Here is a 14286-nt window from a genome sequence, read left to right as displayed (position 1 = left end):
CGTTATGGTTTAAATCGGTATTCTTTCCATTTGGTGTTTTCTTTTGGAAATCGGAGCTTAGATTTTGATATGCTTAATTTAAAACACCGAACAAGGTCTTGTGAATGATGCTGTTAAAGTAGAAGAGTGCTTGGCTTGTCTCGTGACGCTGTTGTACTGCTTATTTTTCTCTAGGGTTTTCAAGAGAGGAGTTGACTAGTCTCCAGGGCATTAGAGGAAAACCACACATTAGCCAGACACAGCTTTCACCTGTCCGTCTTTACCTAACAGATCTGGACCAGTTTTTACACCACTGGGCTGTGACAGAGGTAATACATCGACACTAATTCTAAATGACAGCATTCAATCTCGAAATGCTCTCTTATCCCTTCTCCGCAGGTGTCTGAAATCTTGTGGTGAGTTGAAAAAGAATGAAAAACGTTACAGCAGTCAATCTGCTAATTTTTCCTTACAGCCAGCAGATAATATTTTGAAGGAAGCTGCTTTGAAAGGTGAACGTTCAGGTGTGTGCAAAGCACCGGTCGTGGAACAAGTGGGTGGAAGCCTTGGTGGAAAATTGTCAGACACTGAGAAGTTTAGGACCAGCAATACAGTTTGGCTTTCAGAAAAAAAAACCCACAACCATATAAAAATATTAATTATGGAGAGTTTTCTTTGTGAAATTTCATTGTTAATTAAGAAAAACATTTGTATTACATGAAATTTTTACCTGGAAGTAAAATTAAGCTGGTGGCTTCGAATAACTTCTGATGCTTATTTAATCAAAGTTTACTGGATTATAAACTTCACTGTGAATTTGGCACCTGTCTGTAAGATCCTAAGTGTTGAGAACTAAAAGCTTCACTTTATTATTGGTTCTAAAGGGATCTGAGCCACCAGACTTAATTCAGAACCGGTAAATATTAATCTGCATTGTGGCTCAACTCTTCTTTTATTGCTTGGCCCACAGAAACCACTTCAAGGTGTGAAATCATATTTTAAATCATGTCAGTTTTACAGTGTTTATGAAGTCTGTCATGAATATAGAGGGAAGAATATAACAAAGTTGTGGCTGTGTGACGTATTTTGGTTTTTCATTGCGGGTTTTCTTTTGGTTCAAGAAAGCAACATGGTGGTTTTTAGCTTCTACTTTGTGAAGTTTAAGCGATAATCTACTAAATGTGATGACAGTCCTCCTAGCTGCATGTTGTGCATGTGCTGTTTTCCATAGAAAAGTATTTGGGGCAAACTTATTTGGTATCGTGACTGATACAAAACCTTGCGGGTCCTGCCTACAGTTAGCTGTCTTGCCAGAACAGTTGGGCCTTCCTTCTTATTTTCTATACCGTCTCTTTTCTAGCTGCTAATGACACACTCTCTCAGCAAAAAATGCCTTTCTCCAGTATAGAAATGCTAGAACTTTTTATCTTCCTGCCCTGTACAGAACACAGGATTGTCCCTCTGAACTCACCAGAGGAGTCACTTTTTCCAGTCTTTCTTTGCATATTATGTATGTTTAATCAGCTTTTGAAGATGCTACCCCTTGTGTCCTCTTTCCATCCTCTTTTTTGATTCTTCACAAACACATCAAAATTGTCTGAGGGAACCACACCATAGGAATATGTTAACCTGGGGACAGTGAAATCAGTGGGTTATAGAAAGCTTGTTTGCATCCTTGGTTCCTGCTTTCAAATTTGATCTTCTTCTCTCAGCACAATCTGTTTGTTGCTTTGGTGCCAACAAGAAGAGTTATTACGTACAGAAACTCATTTTTGTCAGGTTTTCCAAAGCAAGTAGCGGCTACTAAACAAAGAGCTGGATATCCCTGATTGGCTGTGGGAAAGGATTTGGACACCATGTGGAGCATTGCAGTACTCTTGCATTTATGTGTTAGCCTAAAGTCTTTCCTGGGACTAAGTAATGAGGGAAAATAGGATCAAAAATCCCGGTGTGAGGAGCAGTGTGACCTTCCAGATCCATGGTGTTTTTGTAGATTCTTAACCAAAAGGATGTTCTGGGTTGCCAGTTACCACCCTGAGCTTGATAAGGAGGTTGGAAGGTTTTCTTCCATAGTGTATTTTTCATTGTGGAGACAATGTTATGATAGGGAACAGCTGACATAGGTTTATGGAGAACAGATTATGCTCAACCAGCCTGATAGCCTTCTGCAACAAGACAATTGCGTTAGTGGAGAAGAGGAAACTAATACTTATTATTTGTTCTGGATTATGTGGAGGCTTTTCATGCCCTATCCCATAATATCCTTGTCTGTCAGCTGATAAAGAATGGCTTAGTTAAGTTGACAGTGAGATGAAAGCTGAGTGGCCAGGTTTAGAGAGTTTGTGTGATTGGAGACACAAAGTCTGTGTGGGACCGAATCACAGTGATGTACCCAAGGAGCCAACACGGAACTTTCTAACCAGTACTTTCTAACCTCTTTATTAGTGACCAGGGTAGGCTGAGTGCACCCACTGCAAACTTGCAAGTTGCACAAAACTGAATGACTTGTGTGGTAAATGAGATGGTTGCATTGCCAGTCCCAGTGGGCTGGAGAACTGGGCAGAGAAGAACCTCGTAATGTTCAGTGAAGGGAATTGCAGATCCCTGCACTTGGGGAGGAGTAACCTCAAGTGTTGGAGCCTGACCATCTGGAAAGCAGCTCTGCAGAGAAGACCTTAGTGTTCTCATAGTGAGCAGACAATGCACTCCTCAGTTCAGTAAAGGGGATTCACTTTTTCCTTGTGCTGTTTCTTGTAGAATACTGTTCAGTACTGCCCTCCTGTTTCAGACATGTTGACCTCTGTTCTATTTTGTGTCCAGTTTGTAAAGAAAATACTCTGGGGTTGATAGACTGAAAGAGCTTTATAATTTGGAGGCTGGATGATTTAGAAAAAACAATGCGATCTTGGGGGGAAAAAAAATCTCAGTTCCTCAAGATTTGCCAAATATTGCAATGGAATCCTTTATAGAAAGAAATGAATTTCCACCAGGTATTGAACAAACTGCTTTCCTCTGAAAAGGAAGTAAAACACACAGTGACAAAGCCATCCAAAAAGCAGAGCTGAAGCCTCCGGGGAGGTAAAAACTGCCAGCAAATTATGAAGGCTTTTTTTTTTTTAAAAGATCTCTTGAGAGACCACGGTGTGCGAAGGCTTTAAGTGCATTGGATCTGGGTCTGAGGCATGGGTGGGTTCTTTTTCCTGTTGTTGAGGGAAATAGGTTTAAAGAGCGCGTTGTTCAAAGTGGAGATAGCTCAGGGCGATAGAGCTGTTGTTATAAAGTTGAACGATTTTCAGGTGTCAATTATTTTACCATCAGATGATTTCTGCATCTGCTTAGAAATGTATTTGCAGTTGGGATGATGAAGGCACTAAATCTCTTTAAACCAACTAGAAACTTGGCCGGCTTTCCATCCACTTTTTTGCATTCAATGGGAAACGTTTTGTCTTGCTGGGAGAGAAACATCCAGCAATCGATAACCTTCAACTTATTTATTTGTTGTCAGAAAACAAAATAAATCATAGAATCATTAAGGTTGGAAAAGACCACTTGGGTCATGTAGTCCAACCACTGGCCCACCCCCACCATGCCCACTGACCACGTCCCTCAGTGCGCTCCTGACCACCTCCAGGGGTGGTGATTCCCACACCTCCCTGGTGCCACTGCCTCTCTGCTCTTTTAGAGAAGCAATTCTCCCTAATATCCAACCTGAACTTCCCCCTGTCCTGACTCGAGGCCATTTCCTCTCATTCTGTTGTTGTTACCTGAGAGAACAGGCTGACCTCACCTCTTTACCACCTCTTTTCAGGGTGCAGTAAAGATTAATAAAGGTCTCTCATTTGCCTCTTCTTCTCCAGACTGAACAATACCATCTCCCTCATCTGCTCTTCTCTTTATGTGCCCCAGGGCCTCCGTGTCTTTCAATACCTCTTTGTAATACAGCTTCTCCCTGTAATGCCTCTTTGTAATGCTTTCCTTGCACAGTTAGGGAGTCGCTGAGGCATGAGATATCTTCCCCTGTATTGCAGCCAGGTGCGTACAGTAATTAGCATGCAGTAAATTTTCAGTAGGAGGGAAAGCTGTTTTACATTGTGAGCCACTTTGTGAGATCCCTGATCTCCAGTCCTGCATACAGTGACTCAGTTTCAGAATTAAAAATGTTTAGCTCTTACAGAAATGTTTTTAGTTGAAGCAAAATGCTGTAGTAACTAATAATAAACTCCCCTTGAATTAGTCACGCTTCTGATGTGGCTTTTGGTGGAATTTAGTAGAGAGAGCAGGGCTTCTCAATACTGAATGGCATATGCTTTTGTTTGCTGGGCATGGAAATGTATGATGATGCTGAATTATTGAGCAGACCATTTGTAGAAGTTTGTTTTTAGTATCTAGTAAGTGAAATAAGATAAGAAGTCCATTAGCTGCAGAGCAGGAAGCATTCAGACCTCTATTACAATAAAGTTGGGAGTTGTCTCTTTAAAAGAGTAAGCTGCAAATAGAGGTTTCCTGGAAGTGTTAGGAAAATAAGCATCTGGAAATGAAGAGGGTCTCGCTAAGCACAAGGTAGTTTCTAGGCAGCTTCCTGCATCTGCTTGGCAGCAGCCGAGTGGACAGTCCACACCTGCAGCCTCAGTGGGTGTCCTGGGTGGGGGTCTTGGGTGAAAAGTCCAAACACAGGCACTTGTGATAGGGGTTGAAGCTTTTAAGTGGTTTCTAGCAAAAACCCTTCTGAGGTTGTTGCTGTTTGTAACTGTTTTATATAGTGCGCAGCCATTGGTAATACTGGAAAACCAAAGCCACTTTTTTGTGGACGCTTGCAGGTATTTGTGGTTTTTCACTTGAGCAGTGCTTCAGAAGAGTGTTCCTCTAAATGCCATTTTGTGTAACTGTAAAAGGTTAATCTTCGAGTTTCGTCTGAAAGAGATGAAATGTAAATGTGGAAGCCTTGCTTCATTTTCCGGAGCGACTTCTACTTAAAATGACTTGCGCCTTATTAAAGCCAATTATTTAAAATCATATCCCTGCAGCTAAAATAGATGGAGCTCCAGAATAGATTGCTGCAGCCTGAAGGGAGAGGTTTCAGACTTGGTTCATTTTAACAGCGCCTATAGTGTTTGTCGGTAACGTTGTTCACTCCCCTGTAATTGAATTGCTCTGTCAGGATCAAATGAGAAAGCGCCGACAGAAACGAGCAGATTAACAAGGTAACAACGTCTACGTGATAATTTCTGTTGTTATGATATTTGGTGTTTGTGTCATTTGAATGCTGGGGGAGGAAAAAGCAAAGCGCCAAAGTTGTGCTTGGAGTCCAAGTTCTGGAATCATAACTGGGCACGGCGCTGACTCGAAGGGATGAAATAATCAGCAACACATTTAAAAGGGTTAAGAGCAAACACCGGGGAAAGTCGGCTATTAAAAGAAGGCTGCAGCTCAGAGCTCTTGGGATGGATGTAATGGAACATACAGAAAAGTGAGAAAGTTTTATAAATGAGGTAGTTGTAAAGGCTGTATCTGCGCTGATGTGCTGTGGCAGACTGAGCCAAGTCGCAGGCTTTGTGAGAGACAAGAGCTCGCTTCTGAAGGGCATGGTTTCCAGTGTTTCAAGTTCTCTTGTGTGGAGAAGGGGGCAGCCAGGCAAGCTGGGCTTTTCTTGCTTTTCAAGTATGACTTAGAATCATAGAATTGCTCGGGTTGGCAAAAACCTTAAAGGTGATCAAGTCCAAGTGCAACCCAACCATACTACCCGAACTCTTAACAACCCTCTGATAAATCATGTCCCTGAGCATGCGTTAGCTGTGGAGCCCTGTTCTGTCACTAAATAATGTTTCTGAAATGACAGTTTTTTAGCAAGACAGGTTTGTCTGTAGCCAGTAGTTCTCTGCGTCCCGGTACAGATTTGGTTGGGGCCTGTCATCAGGCACAGCAAGTGAGCAGCAGTGATTGGCAGCTTCATATTTGTGTTCCATAGCAAATAAAGGCAGCTTGACTTCAGTTGACTTTGAGGTACAGGTTTACGTCAGGCAGAGCCCGTATGTGGGCAACTGGTGCCATTCAGTAGATGCAAACTGAGATTGTTTGCTGCGCACACAGCTGGCTGTGTTTCATAATTCTTCTAAATGGTTGGAAATGTGTACAGTGTCAGTGCGTAGAGTTACATATTAGTTTGGATTCTTTTCTGATGTGTTTCTTTGTCTTCGTGCTCTGCTGGTGTGGAATGAGATGCACGGTGTTTTTCCCCATTGCCCAGCTATGTAATGCTTTCCCGCAGACTGCATTTTTACTTTCTTTCTCTTTTTTTTTCCTCCTCTTTTTTTTTCTTAAGCCCAGGCTTTGTTATGTTCTTGTTGTGACGGTGTGGGTTTTCTCTGTTGTTTCTTTCCTTTTTTCTGGAGTCACTGAATCGGGAATACCTTTCACATCCGCCCCCATGAGCTTAGCCGAGGCAGGTGAACAAAGATCTCTGGTTGTACGCGGCTTTCTCAACAACTCAGGGCACTGTTAATATTGCCCTGTCAAATCAATTTATCTCAGAAAGAGAAGCGGGCCCTGTCAGGGGAGTACATGTCTGATAAGGCAAGGCGCTTCGGGGGAGCGGGCCCGGCCTCAGAGGCCAAGCTTCATTGCCTGCCCCATCACCTGAAAACTTCTCATTTTCTACGCTCTGCAGTAACGTGTTACACTGAGCAGGGCCCTGCCTGAAACAGCCATTTCTCCAGGGCTGGGGAATTGGCTGCAGAACAGCCTGTTATGTTTCAGTTACCGGTGTTGGAGGTGGATGTCAGCAGGAATGGGAAAGTGCATTTTAAAGTTCACATTGGGATATAGCGCCCGGCGTTGGCCAGCTTTCCTTTAGAATACAATCACTTCTCTGGGCTCTGGGCTGTCTGTGGGTCTGACCGCACACAGGGGTTATTCCTCCTGCCTGCTGGGTTCCTCTCTGCGTGCGTGTCTTCAGCAGAAAGAGTGGATTTTTCTGTGAAAAAGAGAATACTTGGCAACGTGATTAAGCTGGAAGCAACAACCCTTTTTTTGCACTGGACAGTTCCTGATAAAATGTTTCCCTTGAGGCTTTTTGAGCGCAGAATCTCTCACATTATGGGGAACAGAGTGATGCAGGGAGCAGGAGCGTGGCTCTGGGTTCATCAGTTCTCCTTTTGCCACAAGGACTTGCACCAAGTTTGGGGCTTCCTCTTAACTCCACCTTTTGGAGCTGAGAGCGCCTTACAGCTGAGCAGTATTACACTGCATGGTTGGTTGGGGCTTTTGTATTTTTTAATTTTTTTTTGCTTAATTTACACAAACTGGGGCATTTGAACAAGACGAAGAACCGAACCCAAAGAATGAAACCAAACTGGTCATTAGATACTTGTCTTAAAAAGGCGTGAAGCCCTCCGTGATCAGAGAACGCTCCTTCTCTGTCCGTTGACTTTGGTGATGCTCTGAAACAAAACTGCCCTGGCTTTAGTCCAAAACTCATCCGTGAATGCGCCAAAAATGTGATAAATGCTAATCAAATGTAAAATAACGAATCAGCTGTGACATTTTAGTATGGAAATTAAGCATCATGCAAACCCTTGCCTAAGGAAAATAAATTGTCGGGAATAATACTAATTTTCATGTGATAATTAAGTTTTCTTTGCTTTTCATTTCCATGTCTGACAGCGTTTCGGTTTCGCTTTCTGTAACAGACATTTGTGATGAAAGCCATTTCAAGCAGGATTTAATTTATAGAATTGAAAAGGATTACAGCTCCCACTTAATCATATGAGAATAGAGCTGGCTCTAGGGAGCGTTACTGCTATTTTGGGGGTCGGAGGATTCAAAAGGTTGAAAAGTGAACTTGCCAGGCATTGTGCTCTTCAGCACAGCCCTTACAAGTAGGTATGCTGCTGCTCAGTGCTGCAATGGCCAATTTCCTTCTCCAGTTCTGGAGAAATCTTGAGTCTCAGCAAATTGTACCTTATGAAGCACTTCTGCAGCTTGTCGTCAAAGGCAGAGTCTTCGTGGATTGCTGGAGCTTTTCCAAGGGCATAAGGATGAATTTTCAGTAATTTATTATTAATAGTAAATTATGTATATTAACTTAAATACGATAATAAAATTTACTATTAATAAGTCACAGTTTGGTGAGTAGGTTTGGCGGATCTGCCTCCTAGGCTTTTAATTTGATGACTTTATGTGGTCAAGTATTGAACTAAAAGGGATCTCCATGGGTTATTGTCTAGTGCTATGTAGTCAGGAGCATATCACGCACTTCTGTAAACTCATTGAGCTCTCTTAAGAGCAGCAAAAGCCTCCTGTGGTCTCCCCTGTAATTCTTTTGCTATCCTCCTCCTGAATTTTCAACCCACCTGTACTGCCTGTCGGCCAGGAGCATCGTCGTTGGCGCTGCTGTTTGGATATGTTTGTTCTCCCCCATCACTTATCACCTCTGTTTTGTTTTAAGAAGTGCCGGCATAGCTGTTTAGCTGTAGATTTGCCAGGGTGAGCGGGTGAAGTCCTTTCCACCTAGATCTGTAAGACAGGAGCTCCATTCTTTGTGCAGTTTTTCTGTGTTTGTTCAGTTTAAATTTACCTTTCTTGAAGAGGAGCAGCTCCTGTGTTGCACGATATTTCAGGAGTGGCATGTGTGGGGTCTTGGAGAGTAGTACTGAAGTTCTGTTGAGCAACACTAACCACCTCTACTGGGGTCATTCACATTTTTGCATCCTAACGTGATATTTGCTTGTTCTGTGGTCATATCATAATCACCCTGTGATTAGGTATGTGCAGATCTTTCTCCTTGTTTCCAGTTGCTACAGTTCCAGGTTGCATGCAGAAGTTGTGTAGTTTCCAGGGGCATGACTTTCCACTTTTGTTTCACTGATTATTATTATTTTTCCTCCATTGATCAGGAGACCCATACAGTCTTCTTGTAGTCTAGTTGCATCTTCCCGTCTTGGCATTTTCAACCTTTTTACCTTCTGTGCAAGTGCTGCTCATTCAGATATGAGGTCACACTGGCATCAGTTTGCCTTTGACAATCCTCTGTCGTAACCTCCTGTCTCAGCTTTATTTCACTCCTTGACACTGCGGAAATGCAAATGTTTTTAGGTCCTTCCAATAGCTAAAGGGGTCCTATAAGCAGGAGGGGAGTCAACTCTTTGACAGCAGGACAAGGGGAAGTGGTTTTAAGTTGAAGGAGGGAAGATTTAGGTTGGATGTCAGGGGGAAGTTCTTTACAGAGAGAGTGGTGAGGTGCTGGCACAGGCTGCCCAGAGAGGCTGTGGATGCCCCGTTCCTGGAGGTGTTCAAGGCCAGGTTGAATGTGGCCCTGGGCAGCCTGGTCTAGTATTAAATGCAGACATTGGTGGCCCTGCATGTGATTGGAGCTTGATGATCCTTGAGATCCCTTCCAACCCAAGCCATCCTATGATTCTGTGATTTTTAGTGCATTTCTTGAGAATACTCAAACACATTTATGTTTTATCACTTGCAAATGGCAGTGTATGGAAACAGCCCCATATTTGGATGCCACAGTTCTGAGTACTTCATCTTTAAATAAATGCCTGATATCAAATATGAAGGTATTCAATACAAAAGGATCTACAAAACTGTCTTTTATATACTCCCATCAGTCCAAGTACTTGCACAATGACATCTGTAATACTTCCTCATACAATACTTTGTAACGCTATGAACGGCTCACAAAGTGAGTAATTGGGAAGGAGGAGAAGAACAGAGAACTTGACCTGCCAAGGACTGCAGGGCGAGTTACTCACACTTCTGGTAGAAGTTGTCTTTATCTTTTACAGGGTCATACTGCATTTCATGGGGTCTTGTTCTACTTGGTGATTCCCAGCCTGGCCATTTTCACCTACATTGTGGTGATGCTTTATAATTAGAGTAGGAAGAAGAAAATAAATAAGGCAGTAGTCCTTGGGTTTGCCAGGAGCTCTAGTGAACTGAAACCATTGCTGTTGTTCCAGACTTAGACAGACCCAAGCCTTTGGTTTGCCTCTTTCGTAACGTTTTCTGTCATGCTTCTGCACAGCTCATGCACTCTGCTCTCACCTGGTTGTATGAGCACCAGAAGGTTTTTGGCAGGTCATAAAACAAGATTTCTCTTAATACACAGTGAAATAGTAAAAACTTTGACCATTGTATTTTTGGCACTGTAGAAGGAAAGTAGTAGCAAATGGATCTTCAGTACCTGTTTCTGTTTTCTTTTTCTTTCCTGTCCTTTTTGTGGCTATTTCTCTATTTGTGCTTGTTAATGCTATCTGCGGTCTCTCTGTTTTCTGAATGTCTTCCTCTTGGAGGCAGGCAGGTTGTAGCCTTGCTGTGGCATTGTAGCTGGATCAAGTATTTTTGGCCTTCCACTTCATTCACAGAGATAAATGGAAGAAAGCCACTAGCACAGAACCAGTGGTGCAGGTCATCTTCTCATTAAACACTGAATAATATATGTTGACAGTATTACTGCCAAGAACCAGTACCTTTAAAGACAAAGCTGCCATGTTCTTATAGGTACTTTGTATTTAGGTCTGTCAGCAAAGCGTGGAACTGTGCAGAGGGTGGTTGCTAGTTGCATTTTTAAGTGCTTAAATAAAACTGCTTTATTAAAACAGGTGATCTGTCACAGCTTGTCCACTATACCTTCCCAAAGTCAGTGCTTTGACATTCTCCAGACTGGCATCTGTAAATACCTGGTAAGTCATATTTCCTTTTCCATCTTAGCTTGCTTGTGATAGATCTTGTAATTGTCTCTGTAACCCTCAAATCCAGCTGAGCTGGTGGGGGGCAGCCCTGCCCAAGGCAGGGATTTGGGGATGGGTGGGCTTAGAGGTCTCTTCCAGCCTGGGCCACCATGTGATTCTGTAATGCTTTCATCCCTGTCAAGCACATTGGATTTCTAGTAGACCACTCCTGATGGGTACCCGCTGCTTTTTCTTTATGGAGAGTTAAGTCTTAGTTTCCTTCTACCTCAGTGACGGCTCACTGCTGTTTCAAGACACAGAAGGGATGCCGTGTCCCATGATACGTGTTCAAAGGGAAAGACGGGTTCAGTCTAAAAGCTGCTTTTTGTGTCTGTACCATCCTTCAGAGGAAGGCTTAAAGTGTTGTTTTCTTTTCAATACGTTTGGGATGAATGTTGCCTTTATTTAGAGGGGATGGGATTAAGATTCTTGTCTCCTTAGCTGGTTATAGCTGCTGTTAGCTGCCTGGTTGCATTTTTATCTGAAAGGCAGTGGTTTAAGAGTTATTCCTTACAACTTCTGCACTAATGGTGCTCAGTTTCAGTACTGATGCTCAGAGGATAACGTACGGCTGGACTTGCAAATTTGCTTCTAGATTTTGTCCTCCCAACTTTCAATGTCAAACACACAAAAAGCAGTTCTGTTCTGAAAGCCCAGGGATGTTTCCAAACCCTGTGTTTTGAGGACTTTCAGTGTGGGGCAAGAGCCTTTTCACTTTGCACTTCACTGAAAAAATGTACTGGAAGTGGCAATGCCTCCTCTAGCTGGCAGCAAGTGCTTAGCCTTAAATACTTGTTAACCTCTGCCGCTGGTGTCGAGTTGTAAGCAAGAGAGGATTTGTTGTTTCTAAATGCAGTAGTATCTGTTCTTGAACAGGAACAAGGTAATGTTTGTTGTGGTGTGAAAGGACGCATTTGGCTTTAGAACTGTTCGTGTAACAGCAAAAACTTGTGTATAGAGCGATGAACTTGAAGGGTTTTTGTTTTAATCCAGGTTGGATTGGTTGTAATACCCGATAGCACAGCTGGATCTGTTCTGTGTGCCATAAATAAGCTCTTGGATCAAGCTTGCATCTTGAGTGAAAATCTGCACAAGTTCTTAGCCTCCTGTTGTTACAGCCTCCTGTACTTCCTGCTCACTCTGGACAAAGAGGATGCAGAACACGTACAGAAAAGGTAACGCTGCCTTTCACGCTATACAGATTCTCTGCCTTTGTAAGCACAGATATTTAGAGGTGTAAAACCAAAGGGCCAACCCCTCCGACTGCAGTTGGTCCTTTTGTTTATTTAAGAAAAACATCTGCAGTGGTAGCTGTAACTATTTAGAACAACAACTAAAGGTTTCAGCTCAAAGCTTTTCCTTTCTGCGGCTGTAAGATGTTGGAAATGCAGATACTTGCACCTTAATGTGTGGCCTTGCCCTCTGGGTTCATGAGATACACTGCAGAGGATTTGGCTCCGCAAGTGTTTATTTACCTGTAAAGCAGAAATGTCTTTCAGCAGTTGAAACTTCTGAGTTTTGGTTTTTATTCTTACAACTGTTCCACGTGCGAGAAAGTTGATCAGAGCTGACTTATGAAGACTCCTCCTTCACTTGCTGGACGTGTTACATGTTAATGGACGTGTTACAAAGCACTGATCGCGCTTTTCCGTATTCATTTGGAGCCTTAAAGATTCAGGAGGTTCAGTTGTATTTCAGATACAGCTGAAAGAAGAACCCTTCTTCCCCGCTGCCTCAAGCAGAAGTCACACCACGTGAGGGCTTCAGCAACATTGGAAGCTCCAGGGCAGGACCTTAGATTTTTTCCATCATCTTAGAATGTTTTCAAGTGTAGCATTTGCCACTACGAATTTTCTGCTTCAGCGCTAATTGCCAGCGTAGTGGTGCCAACTGGCATCAGCACAGGGGCGCGTTTCCTGGTGCAAACACAAGACGTCGGCCACAGAAACGTGTCTGAAATGAGCCTCTCTGATCAATTTTCATTCTCTTTCCTTCCCAGGGATATGCTGTGGGGATCGTGCATTTCTGCATTAGCACTCCTGCCGCGGCTGCTGAGACTGATGCTGCAAAGTCTCCAAGTGAGCAGGATCTGCCGGGAGGAGCTGCCCGTTGTTGCTCAGCTGCTTCGCTTACTGATGCAACACGGTCAGCTCAGGAGCCATATGATGACCAATGAATTCCTGGTGCAGCAGATTATCAAGGACATCATGGTAGGAAACCTGTTGTTGTCTGCCAGAGACCGTAAGAATATATTTTGTGTTTATGTTGAACAATGACCTCAAACCCTACACTGGGTGAAATGCAAGTTGTGATTTGCACAGATGAGATTGATACAGAGCCAAATGCTGCCCAGGATCCCTGGGCTGAATTTCAAAGCTAAGTTTTGAAACCAAGTGCGCAGGAAGGGGATGAGCTGCGTCCCAAACGTAACCTCATGAGTGGTGGAGAACAAGATATAAATTTATCAAGCAAGTTCTCCAACAGAAAACGTGACGTTGGCTTCCTACAGGGTTGGAAAGGCTTTGGCCTGCTTTTGTAATGTGTGGCTGTGGACGGGTTGTGGTTTTGGTTCTGTTTTTAACCACTGCGAAATGCTGAGGAGGAGTTACTGCCCATGGGCTGTGGGGGAGGGTACTGCAGTAGAACCACACACATTTGCATTGTAATTGACTATCAATGGCAGAATTGTGATGTGAGCAAGCTGCTGTAATTAAGAATAAGAAGCTGCATCTGATAGAATTCACACACTCCATAATGTAGCACAATCTTAACATACCAAATAATAACACTTTATTATTTCAGCACTAACAGACGTACCGTGTTTAAACATACAGGTTAAATGACAAGCGTCACCGCATGCTGGTGGATGAGGAGTTTGGGTGTCTTTAGCAGAGCACCTGCTTAACTGTAAAGAACAAAGCAAAGCTTCACAAATGCTGTTGCTGAATTCCCCCCCACCTTATTTTCTAGACCCTGAAGAGCGGCGAAGTCCAAGAGCAGTGGCTGACGGACCTCCATTACTGCTTCAACATCTACCTGGCCTCTCACCCCCAGGGACCCAGCCCTATGAACGCGGTATACTAAAGAGGTGGAACTGCATTTATTGTAAAGCATTTACTTCTATTTAGTTTTGAACGGGAGATGTTGGAACAAAGCTTGTCCATTTTTTTTGTAAGTGAAACAGAATAAAAATTTTACAAAGAGCTGCATCCCTCCTGTAGCTTTTCTTTTCAGGTTGGGTTTCCTAGAAGGACCGTAGGGAAGGGTCAGATAAGGGACCTCTGTGAGGCTGAGGTGCTCATAGGGAAGCAGAGACTCCTCTGGGCTCCATCCAATTAAAGGACTGGAATTACATAACTTCAACTAGAAAAATACTATATGTTCACCGCTTTAAAAATAAACTGTTATTCTAATTTCAGAAATTCTTACTCTTAAAAATGTTGTGCAAAGTAAAATACTGCACAGCGGCAGCTCCAACTGCTCTAAGTTTCCTACTAGCACAGGCCCTGCCCTACATTGCTTTCTGTAGAAACTCATTCTGTGCGGGTACAAAAATACAGTTCTTAATGAA

General features: G+C 43.0%; 1 protein-coding gene across 1 annotated transcript in view; it reads left to right on the top strand.

The window, feature by feature from the left end:
* The window catches only part of TEX10 (testis expressed 10), a 47140-nt gene extending 33315 nt beyond the window's left edge, over positions 1-13825 (top strand). The window contains exons 11-15 of the mRNA XM_072329771.1: positions 175-308; positions 10587-10667; positions 11709-11890; positions 12715-12925; positions 13686-13825. Of these exons, the coding sequence (XP_072185872.1) occupies positions 175-308; positions 10587-10667; positions 11709-11890; positions 12715-12925; positions 13686-13799 (722 nt within the window). The 3' untranslated portion in view covers positions 13800-13825. The remainder of the gene's footprint in view (positions 1-174; positions 309-10586; positions 10668-11708; positions 11891-12714; positions 12926-13685) is intronic.
* The last annotated feature ends 461 nt before the right edge of the window (positions 13826-14286 follow it).

This window comes from Excalfactoria chinensis, chromosome 2, assembly GCF_039878825.1.
Source record: "Excalfactoria chinensis isolate bCotChi1 chromosome 2, bCotChi1.hap2, whole genome shotgun sequence".
NCBI lineage: Eukaryota > Metazoa > Chordata > Aves > Galliformes > Phasianidae > Excalfactoria > Excalfactoria chinensis.
Note: the sequence above shows the minus strand (reverse complement) of the source record. Positions and strands in the feature narration are given on the sequence as shown.